Source organism: Nematolebias whitei, chromosome 12, assembly GCF_014905685.2.
Source record: "Nematolebias whitei isolate Nwh7 chromosome 12, NemWhi1, whole genome shotgun sequence".
Classification (NCBI taxonomy): Eukaryota; Metazoa; Chordata; class Actinopteri; order Cyprinodontiformes; family Rivulidae; genus Nematolebias; species Nematolebias whitei.
The window spans coordinates 8,596,776-8,616,820 of record NC_056509.1 but is presented as its reverse complement, the minus strand read 5'-3'; the positions used below and the strand labels follow the sequence as shown (position 1 = coordinate 8,616,820).

General features: G+C 41.3%; 1 protein-coding gene across 1 annotated transcript in view; it reads left to right on the top strand.

Annotated features, from left to right (window-relative positions):
• The window catches only part of snap25a (synaptosome associated protein 25a), a gene marked incomplete in the record, with an annotated part of 73,278 nt that overhangs the window by 34,848 nt on the left and 18,385 nt on the right, over nt 1-20,045 (top strand). The window contains 2 exon segments of the mRNA XM_037685710.1: nt 10,149-10,197; nt 15,772-15,889. Of these exon segments, the coding sequence (XP_037541638.1) occupies nt 10,149-10,197; nt 15,772-15,889 (167 nt within the window).

The following is a 20,045-nucleotide window of genomic DNA, read 5'->3' as shown; positions in this document are numbered from 1 at the left end:
ATATATATATATATATATATATATATATATTAGGGCTGTTGTAAACAAATATTTTAGTAATCGAGTGATTGTCGATTAGTCGATTGATCAAAAACATAATTTGTCAGGTTCTACAATAACTACCCTACTCATTTTATGAGCGATACAAATACATGAAAAAAATAACATTAAATAAACAATCCATTTAATTCCTCTTTTAAAAATTTTTTTTTGCTTAAGTTGAATTATTTTTAACCATCACAGAAAAATCTAAATGCTGTAAATAATTGTTATGGATTGGAAAACTGAATGGAATCTTTATGTTGGAAACTGATTAAGATAGATTGATAATGTAAAGTTTGAGTTTGTACATTGAGTTCTGCAGACTGTATTATTATTTAGTCTTGATTGCTGAGCTATAAACAAATATGACAGTAGTAATAAATGCAGATTAATCACAGTTTTCAGTCATAAACAGCAGCAAGAAGAAAAAAATCCTACTAACTCATGTAAATACATTTACACTTGAAATATTCACCCTAAATATCTCATTTAAGTCAGGATGGAAGTACAGCAATAAATAAATGTGTCGGTCTGTTGCTGCTTTTATCTTTAACAAACTTGCATCAAGTCCTGCAGAGGATTTTTTTTCTCACACAACGTACAGACTCTGCCAGGAAGCCACTATGATTAGTCAGTAGATTTAACTTTAGCAAAAATATGTCTCATTTTACATCTGTAACATGACAGATTATCACACATTTGGGTGAACATATTTTGCAAAGAGAACATGATACCGTTTGTCTCGTTTGTCTCTATGTGGCCCTGTGATGGACTTGCGACCCGTCCAGGGTGTACCCCGCCCCTCGCACAGTGATTGCTGGACATGGGCACCAGCGACCCCCGTGACCCAAAATGGAATAAGCGGGTAAAGAAAATGGATGGATGGATGGAACATGATACCTGTTACAGCTGTGGACGAGTGTGATGCAAACAGCGGGTGTTTTCTCTTCAGACGCTGCAACATGGACGACGTGCTGTTGTGGTTACTTCAGTTCTGCTTTGCAGTGGAAGCATTGAGCTGCGTTGTCTTTGCTGTTGAGCCTAACATGTTCCCAAACTTTTGACAGTTTTTGTTGTTTTCGGGGCTCTTCTTCTACGCAGTCTCCGTTCCCTCCATTGCTACAAACTTAGCACATACGCGTTAGCGGAAGCGCTAGCGTCGTGTAACACACAAACCTTCCGGCTAGACCACAGTGCTCTGAATAGTTTAACGAAGCTTCGAGGCAAATTTATCTGCCTCGAGGATTTTTTGTTATCGAGGTCCTCGAATGATTCGAGGAATCGTTTCAGCCCTCATAGATGTATATATAGATGTATATATATATATTAGGGATGGGGCCGATCCGGTATCGGCATCGACCTCCGATACCAGCATGATTTACGTATCTGATTTTTCCGACCCAATCTGCAGATTTCAGATCCATGATGCATGTCTGTGTCTGATGAAACTTCTCCACATGTGAGTCCCTGCCAGCTGCTCTGCACGTTGGCTTCAAACTATGGAATGGATTTCCTGAACGGAGACGTGTTTCATGAACCCAGAGTAATAAGACCCGCCTCACATTCAGGAAATCCATTTCATAGTTTGCAGCCAGCTACAACGTGCAGCAGCACTGTGGCTAACAGCTAACCAACTTTTCATCTAATCATATCCACTGAGTGGAAGCATTTTACACTAGAAACACCACAAATCAAGACAGCAACGTGCAATGTCTGCAGAGCCATAGCACCACATTAAACCGCGGTAAAGTTAGTTTTACGTTGGACATTCGAGCTCCGTAGCTTCAGCGATGTGTTCTTCTTGCTCAACCCGAAACAGGCAACCCGACCCCGGCCAGCTGAGCCCAATCTCTGAGGAGGGGCAGACTGAGTGCGGCTTACCGAAATCAGACTGCCTGCTGCAGATTGAACAAGAAGGACATACCGCTGAAGCCCCAGAGCTCAATTTTTTACCGAGAAGTTGCTAGAGCAGGTCCCTGGTTCAAATCCCGGTCTGGAGGCCTTTCTGGGTGGAGTTTGCATGTTCTCTCTGTGCTGTGTGGGTTTTCTGCAGGTACTCCGGTTTCCTCCCACAGACCAAAAACATGCATGTTAGAGTGATTGGTAACTTTAAATTGTCCCTAGGTGAGAGAGAGAGAGAGAGAGAGAGAGAGAGAATGTTTGTTTGTCTCTTTGTGTCCCTGTGATGGACTGGGGACCTGTCCAGGGTGTATCCCGCCCCTCGCACAGTGATTGCTGGATATGGGCACCGGTGACCCCTGTGACCCAAAATGGAAGAAGCAGATAAAAGATAATGGATGGATGGATATACGTGTATATGTACAGTATATATACTACTAGTAAGATGCATCGTCTATCTAAGCTTAATGAAATCAAGCTGAACGTGTTACATTGAGCTCTATTCAAAAGCTACAGAGGAGAAGCTCCTCTGTACCTCTGAGGATGCTGACTCTGGCTCCTGGTGGGACAACAGCTGCTCTCAGCTGGTTTCTGTTCTGGACAGAAGATCAGCCCGTAGTAAAAAACACACACATCAAACTCTCTCATGTTTGCGTTTTCAGCAGTTTGTAAAGAAAGCCTCAATGTTTCAGTGTGGCACGTGGGAATGTGTGTCTGTTTGTCGGTGGAGTGGGAGGCCGTACACTGACACACTAATCCTGTTCGAGCCTCTCAGGTGGAGCCACATCTGCAGGTCTAATGAGCAGAAAGGACAGCGATGGATATAAGAACATGACTCTGCTGGCCCTCATCAGCATCATTTTCAGCCTGTCGGCCTCCAGGAACATTTCAGCTGAATGCTCCTGCAGCCTCAGCTGTTTGAATGATCCACAGTCAGCCAGGTCTGACCAATAAGAATAAATACTAAAACAGATGTGTGCATCTCTCTGGCTCTAAGTCTGCTTGGACAGGCTGGACAAGTACATTTTTAATACAAAGGAAAATGTTGTTACTTAAAGACCTTTATTAGGACTGAAATAATGGCAATATGCTTTTAAAATAACTTTTGGCCCTGGTTTGAAAGAAATACAATCATGGAGCTCCTTCAGAATCAGATGCATCCTTGTTAATATCTGTTGTTCTCCTGACACCTGTTGTATCTCCAGGCTTCCAGCTGAGGATGTAATGACCAAATGACCTTCATACCTTCTAATCAATCCCAGCAAGCAAGTTGCAGAGAAAGGAGTGAAATAATCTAATCTGTTCCTCATGACAGGAGGGTTTGGGGATGTTTAATGACCTGCTGGGTGTTTTTGTTCTTACGCTTCCAGGTGTTTTCAAAAACAGACGTTTGGTATGTTAGCACCACTTGTTTTTATGAAATCATAGATTTAGTAGAGAAACTACAAAGCCCCCCCCCCCCCCCCCCCAAAAAAAAAAAAAAAATCACAGTTCTTGGTGGACTCGTGGATTTAACAAACTGGCCATTTCAGAAACTTTGACAAACAGAAGCATTTTTTCTGTAGGACCAATATTACTTTGTGAATTGGACTCCACAACAATGATGAGGAGTTTTTCTCTGTTTTTCTACACCTGGCTGTTTTATCCTGAAACTCTACTGCACACTTTGACTGCTGAATCCTGAGAAAACTGTAACAAAGAAAAAACAAAGCACTTGGGTTTTAGGAGAATCTTTTGTTTTTGTCCAAAAACACCAAGAATGATGCAAAGTGTAGTAGCTATGCCAGGCCCGGATGTGGTGCTTTAATACTGCCACAAAATACACCAAAAACAGGAAACAAGGCATGGAACACACTCACAAAGTTTTCACACTGGGTACAAACTGTAAACACCAAAACTAAACTTTTCTGCCCCCTCGCTGTTCAGTTCATTGTTGTGAGTCAAACATGGGACGAGTTGATCATCTGTCCTGTCTGCTAGCTGAAGTTATACAACCTGTCAAGATTTTCCTGCGCTTCAGCAGTGAGGTTCTGGAGTACCTGCAGCCCAAACACAAGTGTGGATTCTGCCATTAATGTTGGGCTTTAGTTTTGATTAGAGGTGGGTTGAAGACACAAGTGTTTTCCAAAGATTGGCCGTTCACACAGAAACACAGCTTTCAGACTTTTCTCTCTGGACCTCAGAACAGTGTGGTCTGTTGGGTCTTAAAACAGCATGTGTATGGGTGAGACCCTCAGTCAGGCTCAGATTGTTCTTCCTAATGTCTTCTGATATGTTGTTTGTCTCAGTATAAGCACCACCTCATGATATAGTTTGGTTATTTTGTTTGTGAGAACTGTTTGAAGAGAGTTTGGAAAATGAACCAAATTATCCAGAGAAGTGTAGACTGTCCGCTTTCAGACCATAACTCACAGAGGGCTAGCTAAAGCCTGAGAGTTTAGCTTTGCTTCTGCTAGGTTTTTTTGTGTAGTATGGAAAGATCTGGAGAAGACAAGAACTTGTTCTTAATGGAAAGACTGCTCCCATTTTGTTTTCAAATGAGCAAAGCTTATGAGAGCTAACAAGACTGCTTAGATCTTATGGATATTATATTATGGACATGGTCAGCTGGTCTCTCAACGTAAATGATAAAAAAAAATCCTACCAGATGACAGGGTGCCCTGAATGGACGCACACAGCTGGGTATGTCATGGATTCCTGGGGGCAGTGGAAGATGATGTGCCTATCTGTGCTGTTCGTGAAGGACGTAGAAGATGTGTACATTATTGGATTCATGATAACTGGGTTTCTGCTTTATGGAATCAGCAGATACCTAGGATATCAACAAATTAGGAAGACATCTGCAGCAGTTTCGGCCATGGTAAAGCTTCCAGCCTTATGTGAAGGATTGATTCGTGTCTTGAGCTCTCAGACTCATATGTTTAACGAGCTCAACCGCAAGCTGGATGGGATTTCTGAGAGTCATAGGCCACTTGCGGCTACTGGAACTCGCCGGCATGAAGGATTCGACCTTGGAGAATGCTAACGAGCACGGACCGGGCAGAATGTCCACACACCTGGCTGTTTGGATTTGCCATTGAGTGTACCAGCAGAACTTGAAGGCAGACAGAAAACAGAGTTTGGCAGCCCAAACAACTGTTGTTTATCTGAATTTGGCCTCCCCGCTGGCCTTGGACAGGCAAACTTGTCTCAAATTGCTCCTGGAGGATGCATAACTAGAAGCTCTGCCTTCCCCCCCTCCCTCCCGAGGACATCTGTGGCCTTATCAGAACCATGATTCTGGTCTCATCAGAATATTGGAACTTTCTGGAGTGTCCATGGACTACTTACTGCCTTTGTTGATCTCTATGCATAAATGTATTATGATGTCATTGTATGTTGCTGTTTATGTTATGAGGTCTTTTTTTGCATCTTTTACCCTGTTTCCTGGCCAGGACATTGTGTGAGATATATATATATATTTTTGGCTTCCTCCATCCTCGTGTTTTCTTTTTCCCATCTGCCTGTATGTTGTATGTAACAAGTCTCTCTTGTAAATGAGTCTTTGAGGCTCAGTGGGAATTAACCTGTATAAATAAAGGTCTACAGGTCCTTCTCAAAAATTTAGCATAATGTGATAAAGGTCATTATTTTCCATAATGTAATGATAAAAATGAAACTTTCATATTTTTCAGATTCCTTGCACACCAACTGAAATATTTCAGGTCTTTAATTGTTTTAATACTGATGATTATGGCATACAGCTCATGAAAACCCAAAATGCTTGTCCTAAAAAATTAGCATATTTCATCCCACCAATGAAAGACAAGTGTTTTTAATACAAAAAACACCAACCTTCAAATAATCATGTTCAGTTATGCATTCAATACTTGGTCGGGAATCCTCTTGCATGAATGACTGCTTCAATGCAGCGTTGCATGGAGGCAATCAGCCTGTGGCACTGCTGAGGTGTTATGGAGGCCCAGGATGCTTCGATAGCAGCCTTAAGCTCATCCAGAGTGTTGGGTCTTGTGTCTCTCAACTTTCTCTTCACAATATCCCACAGGTTCTCTATGGGGTTCAGGTCAGGAGAGTTGGCAGGCCAATTGAGCACAGTAATACCATGGTCAGTAAACCATTTACCAGTGGTTTTGGCACTGTGAGCAGGTGCCAGGTCGTGCTGAACAATGAAATCTTCATCTCCATAAAGCTTTTCAGCAGATGGAAGCATGAAGTGCTCCAAAATCTCCTCATAGCTAGCTGCATTGACCCTGCACTTGATAAAACACAGTGGACCAACACCAGCAGATGACATGACACCCCAGTGACTGTGGAAACTTGACACTGGACCTCAAGCAATGTGAATTCTGTGTCTCCTCTCTTCCTCCAGACTCTGGGACCTTGATTTCCAAAGGAAATGCAACATTTACTGTAATCAGAGAACATAACTTTGGACCACTCGGCAGCAGTCCCAGGCGATATGCTTCTGACGCAGTCTCTTGTTCAAGAGTGGCTTGACCTGGGGAATGCAGCACCTGTAGCCCATTTCCTGCACACGCCTGTGCACAGTGGCTCTGGATGTTTCTACTCCAGACTCAGTCCACTTCTTCCGCAGGTTCCCCAAGGTCTGGAATCGGCCCTTCTCCACAATCCTCCTCAGGGTCCGGTCACCTCTTTTCGTTGTGCAGCGTTTTCTGCCACACTTTTCCCTTCCCACAGACTTCCCACTGAGGTGCCTTGATACAGCACTCTGGGAACAGCCTATTGGTTCAGCAATTTCTTTCTGTGTCTTACCCTCTTGCTTGAGGGTGTCAATGATGGCCTTCTGGACAGCAGTCAGGTCGGCAGTCTTACCCATGATTGTGGTTTTGAGTAATGAACAAGGCTGGGAGTTTTTAAAAGCCCCAGGAATCTTTTGCAGGTGTTTAGAGTTACGTCGTTGATTCAGATGGTTAGGTTAATAGCTTGTTTAGAGAACCTTTTCAAGATATGCTAATTTTTTGGGACAGGCATTTTGGGTTTTCATGAGCTATATGCCATAATCATCAGTATTAAAACAATTAAAGACCTGAAATATTTCAGTTGGTGTGCAATGAATCTGAAATATATGAAAGTTTCATTTTTATCATTACATTATGGAAAATAATGACCTTTATCACAATATGCTAATTTTTTGAGAAGGACCTGTAATAATAGATCTGAATTCTGCGCGAAAACTAGTTATGTGTCAAGATTAGTCCTGATGAGAATGATGTCCAGTCAGATCATTGTCACGTTAAGTGACTCACAGTTCCTGAAATCCTCTCATTTGATGAATAAAAAAGTAATAATTACAGTTTTTACTCATGTTTGGGGAAACCAGGCATCTCATGATTATCACCCCTATAGTCAGTCTTGGAGATGGGGAGTGGTGGCGCAGAGGTTAGAGAAGGTGGGCCTGTGATCGGAAGATCGCCGGTTCAAGCCAACATCAAAAATGTGGGTGGGGTAGGTGAAGCACCCACACTGCCCCCACCCTCATTCGTCCCACTCTGGGCCCTTGAGCAAGGCCCCTAATCCCCACCATCTGCTCCACCGGGTGTCCTAGATAGCAGCTCTCTACTCCACACAGAGGGCTCTGGTAGCTCGGTGGTCTGTGGTTGCGTCAAGAAGGGCATCCGGTGTAAAAATAACTGCCAAGTCTTCGTGCGACCTAGTTCGTTGTGGCGACCCCTAACACAGGGAGCAGCCGAAAGAAGAAGAAAAAGAAAAAAAAGTCAGACACGATGATGGTAGCAGCATGCTGCGTGGATGTTTCTGTGAGTAAAGACACATGAGTAGTAGCTAAAATGTTCAGAAATGCTGCGTTAAAAGCTTTCAGCATAACAACTACCATTAGCACAGCTTTATTCTTTAACTTCCAGCTGTTGAGAGACCGTTCAAACATTTTTCCAAAAAAGGAGAAATTTCTAAATGAATGTTACGTCAAGGCTTCTGAATCAGTTCTTCAACAGGCGTGCTGCAAAAAGTCCATGAACACTGTGCTAAATGGCTCCATAGTCTCCTTTATTGTCATTATTATTAACATCTTCATCATTATTATTATTACTGTATTTTACACCGTATAAGTTGCACCATTTTGCATAAATTAGCATGTCTGCCACTTATACAGCGAAGCAACTTATTTATGTTTTTTTCCCCCATATTTATAACCCAATTTTTGGCTAAGATCTGACGATTTCATTCATTCTGACATGGAAAATATTGAACACTACCATTTTCAGCCACTAGAGGGCCCTCGAGTAATATGGGAATCCAAATGTCTCATTAATAGGTAAAAGTGGCTATTTATAAGACACTTGGCTTGCTATGCCAAGCCATCTTCGTCTTGCTCCGGAACTCCTGGAGCAAACATCAAATCAGCTGCATTTTGCCACGCCACCCAGGAGAAATGAAGCTGATTTGATCATAAACTGCATTGATTAAGGAAAAGTTCAACTGAGACACACCTTTGCTATAATGTCGAGCAAAATAATTGTTTTTAGGTGTTTATCTTGGTAAATTTTGAAGAAATGCACAGCGAGTCCTCTCTCTGTGCGCATCCACAGCCGCGAATCGGCTTTTGAAATTCATTCAAACTTTGCAGCCGATTTGAACGTTAAAGTGCATTTATTAAGGAAAAGTTAAACTGAGACACACCTTTGCTATAATTTCAAGCAAACAAATAATTGTTTTTAGGTGCCAACCTTGTTAAATTGCTGTTAAAGTCCTCCTGTGCACTAGAGTTGCATTCAGGCCCAAAAAATCCGACCCAACACAGCCCCAGCCCGTAGCCATGATTTCCGAAGTTAACCCGACCCAACAAATTAACAGTAATTACAGGTCTGAACCTGAAACACCATTAAACTTTGACTGCTTATATAGTTATTAACGGTTGGCGGACGCACGCAGCTGAATAAAGGGGCAGAAGATCGGAGCTGAGGGGGTGTTTGTCCTTTCATGGCCATCAAAGAGCATTTAATTCCTGCTTCTGCCTGCATTCTGCATTATTCAGACATGGACCCTGCTCTGACATGTCAGATATTTTGTGATCTCACCTGCTTGGGTCATCGGCTGCACACGTCCGCTGAGTGCAGCGGCTGAATGAATGTCCATTTAGGCTGATGGATCGCTGGCAGTAGTCCATGAAGCTTAACTGAACTTTTTACCTCTTTCAAGGCTGGTCAGCGTGCGGTCAGATGACTGCGTGCGGCTGGTGTATGTATGGCAATCCATGTTGCCATATAATTGGATCATCATCCTCATTCGTCCGCTGATGCAATCAAAAGCTCGACACCAACCTGGCCTGCACATTAAGCACATTATTATGGCCTGGACTGGCCCTAATCGGCCTAGTCGGGCGGGGCTGGGCTCCGGCTTTGGGTTAGAAATGACAGCTCTACCATGCATGCTCCAGCGGCCGCCATTTGGCAGCCAATCGATTTTTGGCACATGGGCCCACATTTCCGGGTTGTCAGCAGTGACGCGTAGCAAACATGACACGTCAGCTGTGACGCATAATAAATGCGACGTTTACGGCAAATCAACGTATTTGTTTTTTTTCCACTTTATTATACATTTTTGGATTGATGTGACTGATGCGATTATACGGCGGTGCGACGTGTACGGTGGCAGGTACGGTAATACTATTATTATACACCCGTCGAATGCTGGACATATTATAGAATAAGCTCTGTCTTTAAACTTTCTATTGTCCCGGCCATAACTTTGGATCCGTTCACGATAATTTAACCAAACTTCATACAAATATGCATCATCACTAGACGGAGTGTTGTGCACATGCTTCATCACCCCAGCTCCAAGGTCAAGGTCACAAACCAAGGTCAAAGTTACAACAAGGTCTTTGCTTCCCCATGCCATCACTCCAGATTTCTGTATAACAGTTTATTGACAGGTGTCTAATGTGCCGTACGGTACTCTGCTTTAACTTTGTTCAAGATGAAGACATTTGTTGAGAAATCCTGTCAGAATGTTTCAGAGGGAATGTAAAACAAAGCAATGAAACTGAAAACTTTATGTGAGCACCACGGCATCTCAACAAACATGAACTCAAAAACACGTTTGAACTAAAAGTTTGTGTTTGGGGAACTCTTGATTTCCTGTTTCTGACAACTCTGTTTTGTTTCGCATCTCGTCGCCTCCCCCCGCCTGTTTCTCGTCGCCTCCCCCCACCTGTTGGTGGGACTCAGAGCAAAGATGCCGGCATCAGGACTCTGGTCATGTTGGACGAGCAGGGAGGTGAGTGTGCAGCATGGAACATGGTGGATTTATGTCTCCAGATCAGTCAGGTTCTGTTTTAAAAAATAGAAGCTCACATTTATTAAACACAAATGATGACACTTGTAGACAGCAAGGCTGTTAATGTTGGGAATAATGAAATGTTTTTTTTATGCTTCTTCTGCTTTAAATGCATTTTGCAGACTAATTATTTCCCTACAAAATTTATTTAATCTCTAATTTCTGATTTTTGTTTTGTTTTAATTTAGTGCATGAGTCGGTGAAGGATGTAAGATTTGATTTTCTGCTTCCTTTAACTTTTTATTTATGTATTTATTTTTTGGCTAACCATTTACTTTTCAGTTTGCTTAATGCTTTTAATTTGTCTTCAGTTTTTTATATTTATTTTCCTCTTCTGTTTGTTTGTTTATTCATTTATTTATGTTTATCTAAAGCAGACAAGAAGTGAAACGTCAAAAGTGCCAAAACACCAACAGACCTTATGAAATTTAAAGGCAGCCACTGATACACCCACAGCTCAACGCAGCAGCTAAACCTAAAGCCCCCAGTATACTGCTGCGTACATCTATACGCAGAGGTACACACGTACGTACGCAGAGGTACGTGCGTACCCCCCAGGGCATGTCCGTGCAAAGCGCAAAGTTTTACGACCGCATATGTGTACGCGGTGTCGCACAATAAACTGCCCAGCGACGGACTGTTTTGTATGCGACACCAATGTATTAAATTCCTCTTCTTCATCCCTGATCTGGCCTTTTCTTTTGTTTTTTTGCCAAGAGGCAGTGATCTCTTCCTCCTCCGTTGATGCCATGACTGAAATGGTGAGAAATGGAGGAATTTGTCACGAGCGAATTAAACTCAGGTCCAGCGTGGCTGCGGGAGGGTCTGGAGATTTCCTGCTGGGCTGGTCTGATGTGTGGGCTGCAGAGCCAGCGCTCCCTGTTTTTTTTTATTTTTTAGATCTTTTTATTAACAACATATAAACACAGAACACCACTGCGGCGGAGGCTGCCAGCGCTCGCTTTTTTTCTTTTTTCCGACCTGTCAATCAATCCAGTAGGCGTGTCAGCAAATGACCAATCGGCGACCTCAATTTGTCCCGAAGGGAAACGCCCCTTGTCTGTGAAGCTGCTCTGCAGCTGATCAGGGTGTACGCTGGAGTATCATGTCTGAACCCTCTGCGTACAGTACACGAGTACGCGTGAACGGACATACGCAGCAGTATACTGGAGCCTTAAGTGTTTGTTCACACTGCAGTTGGTAGCTTAAAGGGATAGGTCAGACACTTTGAAGTGCAAACCTTCTGGACAATTAATGTATTACCTGCTGTAGATACGTGTGTGAACACCCTCAGTTTTTAGTAAATTAAGTTTAAATCTGAAGTGAGGCTAGACAGAATTCATCCAGGTCAAAGTAGAATTCTGTCATCTGAAAACAACTTCAAAAACCTTCACGTTGCTGCTAACTCACATTTCACTGCTTACATGAAGGTTCTGCAGGCACAAATACCATAATTTCCTGACTAGAGTGCATCTGAGTATAAGCATGCACACTTAATTAAAAAAAATATTTTTGTACATATTTTAATCATAGTTGTTCACATTGTAATGAGATATTTACACAGAAAGACTTCTTTAACTTTTAATTAAATACTGTAGCATAGCAGCACCCAGCTACTGAAAGAGATGTGCAGTTCTTGTTGTAGATCAAGAATCAATCACCAGATGGTGTTTTAAACACTTCACTGTTGAACACAGAGTGAGCCCCACAGGTCTTCATGCTGACTACCTCCCTCACTCATGGTTCCGCTTCTGAATGGTCTAATGCAAACTAACACATAGTGAACATAAACTAGGTTAACAAGAACAGACTAATCACTAAAAGAACAATGCTAAACAGCTAACTGAAACGATTAACAATGAACATAATTTTACCCATAATTCCTCCCTGAGGCCATTTGATCGACAGTCAACTACAGTGAACCAATGAGGTAGTCTCATTGAGTCACGAGGGCCCACCCCCCAAGAGAGACGTGTATTGATGAGATTACCTGTTTAAATAAAGGCTAAAAAAATGTGACCAATGAAATTACGAACAGGTCACAGTGGACCAATGAGGCGGGGAGGGGAGGAGGGATCTGGGAGGGGGGGATAAGTACAGTAAAGGCAGCAGCAACTGGCTGTAACACTTCCAGAGCAGCCAGTTTGGAAGTGGGTCTGCTCAAATCTTATTGACGAGCTAATAATGGTGAGCAGACCCATTTCCAAAGCTAATTTTGTGTCTTAAAACAGCCAGTTTTCAACATTTCAGAGTGTAATTTTCAAAAAGTAACATTTAAAGCTTCAGGCTGTTCTCACGCTCTCATTCCTCAGTCCTGACAGAAGAAACAATGATTTCTCTGCTAAAACTGTTCTCATGTTCTGTGTAAATAACTGAATATGGAGATAGATTTCATACTGACAGTTTTTGCACAAATTGCTATAAATGTTTGAGACTGAAGTTGTTTTCCGACAACAGCGATTCTCTTTGGTCCTGGTTGTGTTCAGACTAGCTGTTAGCTCGTGAGTCTTCTCAGGTTTAAACTCTTCCTACAGTCAGAGGGACGCTCAGAACCTTCCCACAGAGCCCCACCTCAGAATGGCTGAAATACCCTTTAACTTCAGGCCTGCTCTCTGAACTGTTTGTAGCTTTTGACACATTTACTACAAAACTAAACTTCTTGATAATTTGGAGTGTGACTGTGCTCAGCCTGTGGGTGTAAAACGAACAGATGGCTGAAGGTTCAAACAGACCTGAGAACAGCTCAACAGTCTCTTCTCAACCCGATCAGAGTGTAGACAAACCGTGGGTAACAGAAACGATCGATTTAACTGGTAATGACAAAATATTCTACCACTTGTCTTTCAACCCATTTATGGATCTGTACAATCCCTGGCTGCACCCAAAAACCTAATAACATTAATGTTTGTGCAAACAATCAAACAGTTAAAAAAAATGCAAAGATTTTCTGTCTGACCACATTTCTCAGGGAAAATGGGGTCAAAAACGTTCATTTGAATTTAAAGCTCTATTCGTCCAGCAACCATTCAAACATTATCTGTGTCAACTGTCCTCCATTCAAGATGTGGTTCCAGCAACTAGCCTGAGCCAAGCTCAATTCGTTCATGTTGACAGAAAACCTTTATTCCACCGTGGATGATGAGATTCAATGTTGAATTTTACTGTCTGAACATTTCCTCCTAATGATTGCTCTTTATTATTATAACTCTCCACTAACATGAAATACAGTATGTTTTATAGTTTTTATATATTAACACAAATGCATGCCAACCAGGGACTGAACAGATCCTAAAAAGTCAGTGAAAGTAGTTTCTGAATCCACTCCATATTTAATCGTGCTACATGCTTTCACACTCTGCTTGCACTTTATTGACTTCAGTCACATTTAGGATGACTTTGCTCATTAACACACCATCAAGGCATGAAAAATAACCCCACACTCATTAACAAGAAACCATATTTAAAAATATTTAAAAAACTAATTAACAAACAGACTTTTGGAAAAGTGATGAACTTTACTCATTTTGTGTTGGCAGTAAATACAATGAAATTAAAATAAAATAAAAAATGGAGTTTTAATCCACACTCCTGATGGGAGTTTTAAATTAGTTGATTGTTTTATTGTAGAGCTGTGTAGACTGACGTCAGAGTGACCCGAGTTCAGAGAATCAAGGAGAAAAGCTCAGAATACTGCTATTCATGACCAAATGTCCACCATCTAAAGAAACTATTCAAAAACATTTTAAAATTCTAAATTAAGTCATCCTGGACAGTAAATCTAATTAAATCAAGGAGTGACGGTAAAGGAATCTACTTTGATTCTTGGCATTGAAACAAAAATAAAAAAGTCTTAATGAAGGATATGAATTAAATGTTTTTAAAATCAGATCTGAGCTTCAGTCAGTGATATTTAATTCAAAAGTGAGTTTGAATGTCCATTTCAGTTTATTAGCTTGATGCTGTGTTCTTCCATTTGTATTCAAAAGTTGGAACAAAATGACCCGTGAAGTTGCAACTAGAGAAGTCAGAAGCTTCTCTCGGTCCTGACCTAAAACATTCAGTATGATAAAATCTCTGCTGTAATCATTTCTGTTGGTTTGTTGCCCACCATCTCGGAGCGAAGAGGGGAACAGGAAATACCTTCCGTCTGTCTTGTAAACTCTATAACATGAACAATAAGCAACTTCTGCCGACTTGTTTTGGTGTGTGGCTGCATCTAGATGTAGGAAAGGACACTATCGAAAATCGGGTTGCCACATCAAAATCCAAGATGGCCACCATCACCTTATCTATATATGTAAACTGGCCACCCCAATCATTTGTGGTCCAGGCCACCACTGGCCTGCCCCTGGATCTGCCATTGTGCCTGGTGGTGTTTAAAATGGCTCCCTCCACTCATCTTGATCTGCGCTGCCTCGGACTAGCAAAAATAAATCTCCTTCTGTTCTACACAATGTAACTCCTACACACTTGAATATCTTGCAGCAAAAACATTAAGGTTAACTTTCATTCTGTGTTCCAGTCCAGAAAAACACTAATCTCAAAAACGACAAACATTCACAATTGAAGTACCTCAGCGATGGGGACATCAGCATACAACTTGTTACTTATTAAATCAACTTCTAAAACAGAATGCTTCAACCGCTTCTTTAAAAAACCCGTTGTACGTTGTTTCAATGCATCAAAACAGAAACCGATTGATTTTAACTGCTTCGCTAATATTTGTTACTGAGCACAATTTTCAGTCCCACTGACTTTCTGACAACAGTTGGATGAAATGTTTGGTGTGACGTCGTTCTCTGATCTCTGAGGTAAAATGGATCGATGGGCAAGAGGTTATCTTAGCGTAGCTAACACAGGCTCACTCTGACCAGATCCAAGAAGCCAGCTCTACTCAAGATGAGAAAAACATTTTTAAAACTTGATAAATGTCACTTGGACTAAAAGATAAAAGTAGTTTTCTTTGGACAGAGGCAGTAGATAGCTGTGAGCATTTCCTGTTACCGTTCTATGAGCTAGGCTAACACGCTAACAGTGAGTAGCGTCTTAGCTTACTCAGTGTTGGTGCAATCCACAAACATTTAGCTACACACCAGAGTACACACAGATACAGCCCTCAGTTGCTGCTCATCATTTCTCATATTTTTGTCAATGAAATTCATTCCACTACTGTCATCTTTGTCCTGACCAGAGCAACTCGATCGTGTTGAAGAAGGCATGAACCATATCAACCAAGACATGAAGGAAGCCGAGAAAAATTTAAAAGATTTAGGGAAATGCTGTGGGCTTTTCATATGTCCATGTAACAAGTAGGTACTGACGATGTGCCCCGAAGGTTCTTTACATATGTGGTGGCGTCCAGTTTCTCCTTCTTCGTTTTGTTTGACTTTCTTTCGTCACAGTGAGTGTCTGAAGTTGTTGTCTTCTCTCCTTTGTCTTCTCTCTCTCTTCTCTTCTTCCTCTCTCTTTCCGTGCTTCGTTCTGTGGGGGATATATGACTTGTGTTTTAATCAGAGCAACTGGAGCGCATCGAGGAGGGAATGGACCAAATCAATAAGGACATGAAGGATGCAGAAAAGAATTTGAACGATCTAGGGAAATTCTGTGGTCTTTGCTCCTGTCCATGTAACAAGTAGGTGCTGCTTGCCTGCCTGCCTGCCTGCCATTCAAACCTGCGACTAAATATCTAAGAAATCAAACCAACAGAGGAAGAAGTGACATCATTAGCTGATAGTCTGCTCTGCTCCAGCTGTAACTAAACAGTGCCTCTGTTTTTCCACAAATCTCCCCCTCATGTTACAAAGTCATCCACTTAAAGTCAAACTGAAACTACATTCTTTATTCAGTAGCTCGAAAGGGGCTATGGTAGCTTGATGATTAGTGCCGCTGTCTCGTAATCTGTTTTTTTCACACTGCACAGCTCAAAATGTAAAAATTTTCCAAACATAAATAGTAACTGGACTGTACTGTCCAACTTTCTATCTTATCAAGATACTCAAAGCACTTTACACTACAATTTGTGTCTTCATTTACCTATTCATACAGCACTCTACTAGATCTATACAAAGATTAATCAGAGCTTTAGATCACATTCATACACCGATGGGACACACATCGGAGGCAATGAGGGGTACAGTGTCTTGCCCAGGGACACTTCAGCATGTGACTGCTGGTGGAATCAAACCCCCAACTCTCCCATGGAGGACGACTGCTCTAACCACTCAGCCACAGCTGCCCGGTTGACAACATGTGTAATGCATTTCACAATGTAAGACTTAAGACATGTTGGACTGTAGAGTTTCTGGTCACAGCAGAATTGTGTACATCACAAAACATTGAGCAGAGAGATCAGAACAGCCATGAGTGGAAAACCAACGCTGATATTATTAGAACCGGACTATAAAAAGTTAGGGACCAAAACAAAATCATGTAACCCCACTGTTGTCCTTGGCTCAAAATGACCCATATGGTCTTAGTTTTAAAACTGAGGCTTTGACCTAAGGGTAGCAGGAGGGTTAAACGTAAGGATTGTCCAATACTGAGTGTCAGTCCAGTATCTGCGTTAGTGTGTATTTTATTACAGCACAGTTTTACAGAATACATACCATCAGTATGCTAAGGGTATTAAAATCAAAGCCAGCATGCCATTAAAGAAAACCTATGTCCGTGTTGTTCCTCAGGTTGTTGTAGGACATCAGTGTGTCAGGTGATGGTAAACTGTATACAACTCAGGCAGTTCAGGTTCTGTAGTGTTGGGAGGGATGGATGTACCTGGGGTCAACAGCCCAAAAGACAATCCTCCACCACAATGATGGTTGGTCACCTAGCGATAAAGTCAGACACTAGTTCTGGGAACCTTCTAGCCTCATCACTGTCCCATGGAAACTTATTTCCTCTCTAGTTCCTCTAAAGTGTGTGGCTTAGCCATGTTAGCTTTAAGGGCAAGCTGGGTGAACTCTGCCAAGTGTTTGATGTCTGGCTAAATTGATAGCATCATACAGTATATAGTTCTACTTCTACTGCCACCAGAAATACCCCTTTATTATATTATAATTGTAAGTAGCTATTGACCTGCTCTTGTTTTGTATTTGAAAACTTCTGTACTGCAGACGTTGAAATGATAAACTTCAGCCCTGTATTGGCAGCTCCACGGGTGATATAAAACTATTGGCAGTAGGTCATCAACAGAGATTGTGAGCAGAGTGTAGCAGCTACTCTGATACCGATCAACAAAATATGCTTTGATCAGTCCAGTCCAATACTGTGATCAACCTGGGACATCCCTGCTCATGACCTAGGATTTACTTACAATTCTTTCATGGTTTAGTCTATAAAGGCCATAAATCACACCGTTTAAGTAAAAATGGCATCAAAGGTTCACATTTCACGTTGTGCCTTTTTCTGTCACTGAAAGTGACATCATATGAAAGGTAATTTCAAATCAAAGTTTTGGTCAGCTGATTTCTAAAGTTTTCTTTTCACTCAGCTGTTGCTCCGTTGCAGTAATTTCTCCTCGTTTTAATTTTAGCGAGTTTGGTGAATGTGTTTTTTTTTTAATATTCTGTAAAGGAAGATTTTCAGTTTGACTTTAATGCAGATTATGGAGGACCTTGATGCAAACTACGGGCACATGCAGCAGCCTTGGATTCTTCCTGTAGCTTGCACTGGCCTCCAGACAAACAGCTTTCGAGAATAAAAGGCTTTAAAACTGGTAAACATCCAGATGTCCATTAGTGTTAGCTGTTCGGTTAAGATTGGCCTTGAGATATTCTACAGATAATCCAGAGTGCGACTTGGGTTGCCCACCAAAAATGAAATGTGCAGAAAAATGCTGGTGATTAAAATCCCATAAACTACTAACTAAGTCCTTCACATGCTGTTTCTAAGCTCTCATCCACTCAACCAAGGCCTTTCTTCACCAATGAGTGCCTCTATTAACACCCTTTACTAAGTGCTCTTCTCCAAGTGTCCTGTTCACTAGCTTAACAACTCTTAGCAGCTAACTGGAGTCTTCTCCGTGCAGATGTGTTTATGGTTGTCCCACTTGAAGCTAAGGATCATGTTGTTCCTGTATGACACATTTGATGGGAAGGAGGAGCTTCTACAATGATGCCACTGCTACCGTTGGTTCCTTCCAACTCAGAAACACTTAAATTGAACCCAAAACGAGCAGGGCTGAGGCTTCCAAAGCATCTTGGCACTCAGATCTTTTCCATGTCTCAGTCTGAGATGGAAACTTTCACTATCTTAGTTCCAAAATGTCTTTGGGCAGTCTGGTCCAGGACTATTTGACACTTCTCCTCATCTGCATGATCTCTACCACCACACCACCGCTCTTAACATCCAGTAGATCCTCACCTTTTTTTCAGGCAACAAGACCTTCTTTTTGTTCCTCTTGAACACCCCCTCCTCCCCCCACTACCATCTTTGAACAACTTTGTGCCAATAACATGGAATGACTGGCGAGCATGACCCTTGGAATGCTCATGCATGCATGATGATGCAAGTCATAACAGCAACGCTGCGTATGGTGATGCTAACATGATTCTGATGTTAATGAAAATTATGTTGATGGTAATTAATAACCATAACAAAGTTATCTTGTTTTTCTTTTACTTAAAATCTAATGTAAAGACTAGTTCAGATTTTTAAAATCACGTTCCTGCAGTAGAAAACTCGAGAATGATCTCAGTTTAGAGCAGAAGTAGGACAATATATGGTCCAAGGGTCAAAAGTGGCCCTTGGCAAATCTTTATCTGACCCCAATTTCCTAAAATGAACAGAAAACTTTTGAATAAGTTGATGAAAACCTGCATTTTGTCATTGTGACATTAAAAACCTTTGGACTAAGATAGGCTAGAACTTATTTTTTAGGGTTTCCAGAACTAGTCTCCAAAAATCAAACATATGTTTTTGTTTTTCTCATAGTTATGCTAACAAATATATTGTCACCAGCCAGTTTACAGAAAGTGTGTCTTATATTTTTGAAGATTATTGGGGAGACATATTTTTTTTTATCAAGCATGCTAACTATGCTACAACAAGAAAAAAGCCTGAAAAAAGTCCTCCAGATTATTGGTCTTAAAGAAAATTTATTTTCCATTTCTCTATGTATCCCTTTGATTACTTTAAATAGTTTGATTTGGACCTCTGGAACAGCAATGTTGCCCGCACCTGGTTTAGAGAATAGGAGAACTCTTGAAGACAAGTCATGCTAATGGCTAGTGGGACTACTTTAGAATAGATTTCACTTATTTCAACAATTCGAACCACAAAAAGTTGACAGTGGTTCAAGGGAATGTTCCAGTGTACACTTGTATACAGAGTCCCTTTTGCTTTTTTCTTTATCTGTGGATATTAGGCGTAATGATACATGTCCCAATACTGAACCACTAAGGTACAAATATCAAAGTTACATAGAACCAGAAAAATAATACATATGTCACAGGTAACAATTACTATTGAATAAATGAAAACGTACATTTTTTTTTTTGCTTTAGCTTCTTAACACAAAAGAAAAGAAAATTATACAGCACACCATACCAAAGTAAAGCAAGAATGTCTTGTAAAAAAAAAAAACAGGAACTTGAAGACTTCTGGTATGTGGCGGCATCTAGGCATAAGAACAGCTCCTTTCAAAAATTGGGTTGCCATGTCAAAATCCAATCCAAATCTATCTATCTATCTATCTATCTATCTATCTATCTATCTATCTATCTATCTATCTATCTATCTATCTATCTATCTATCTATCTATCTATCTATCTATCATCCATCCATCCATCCAT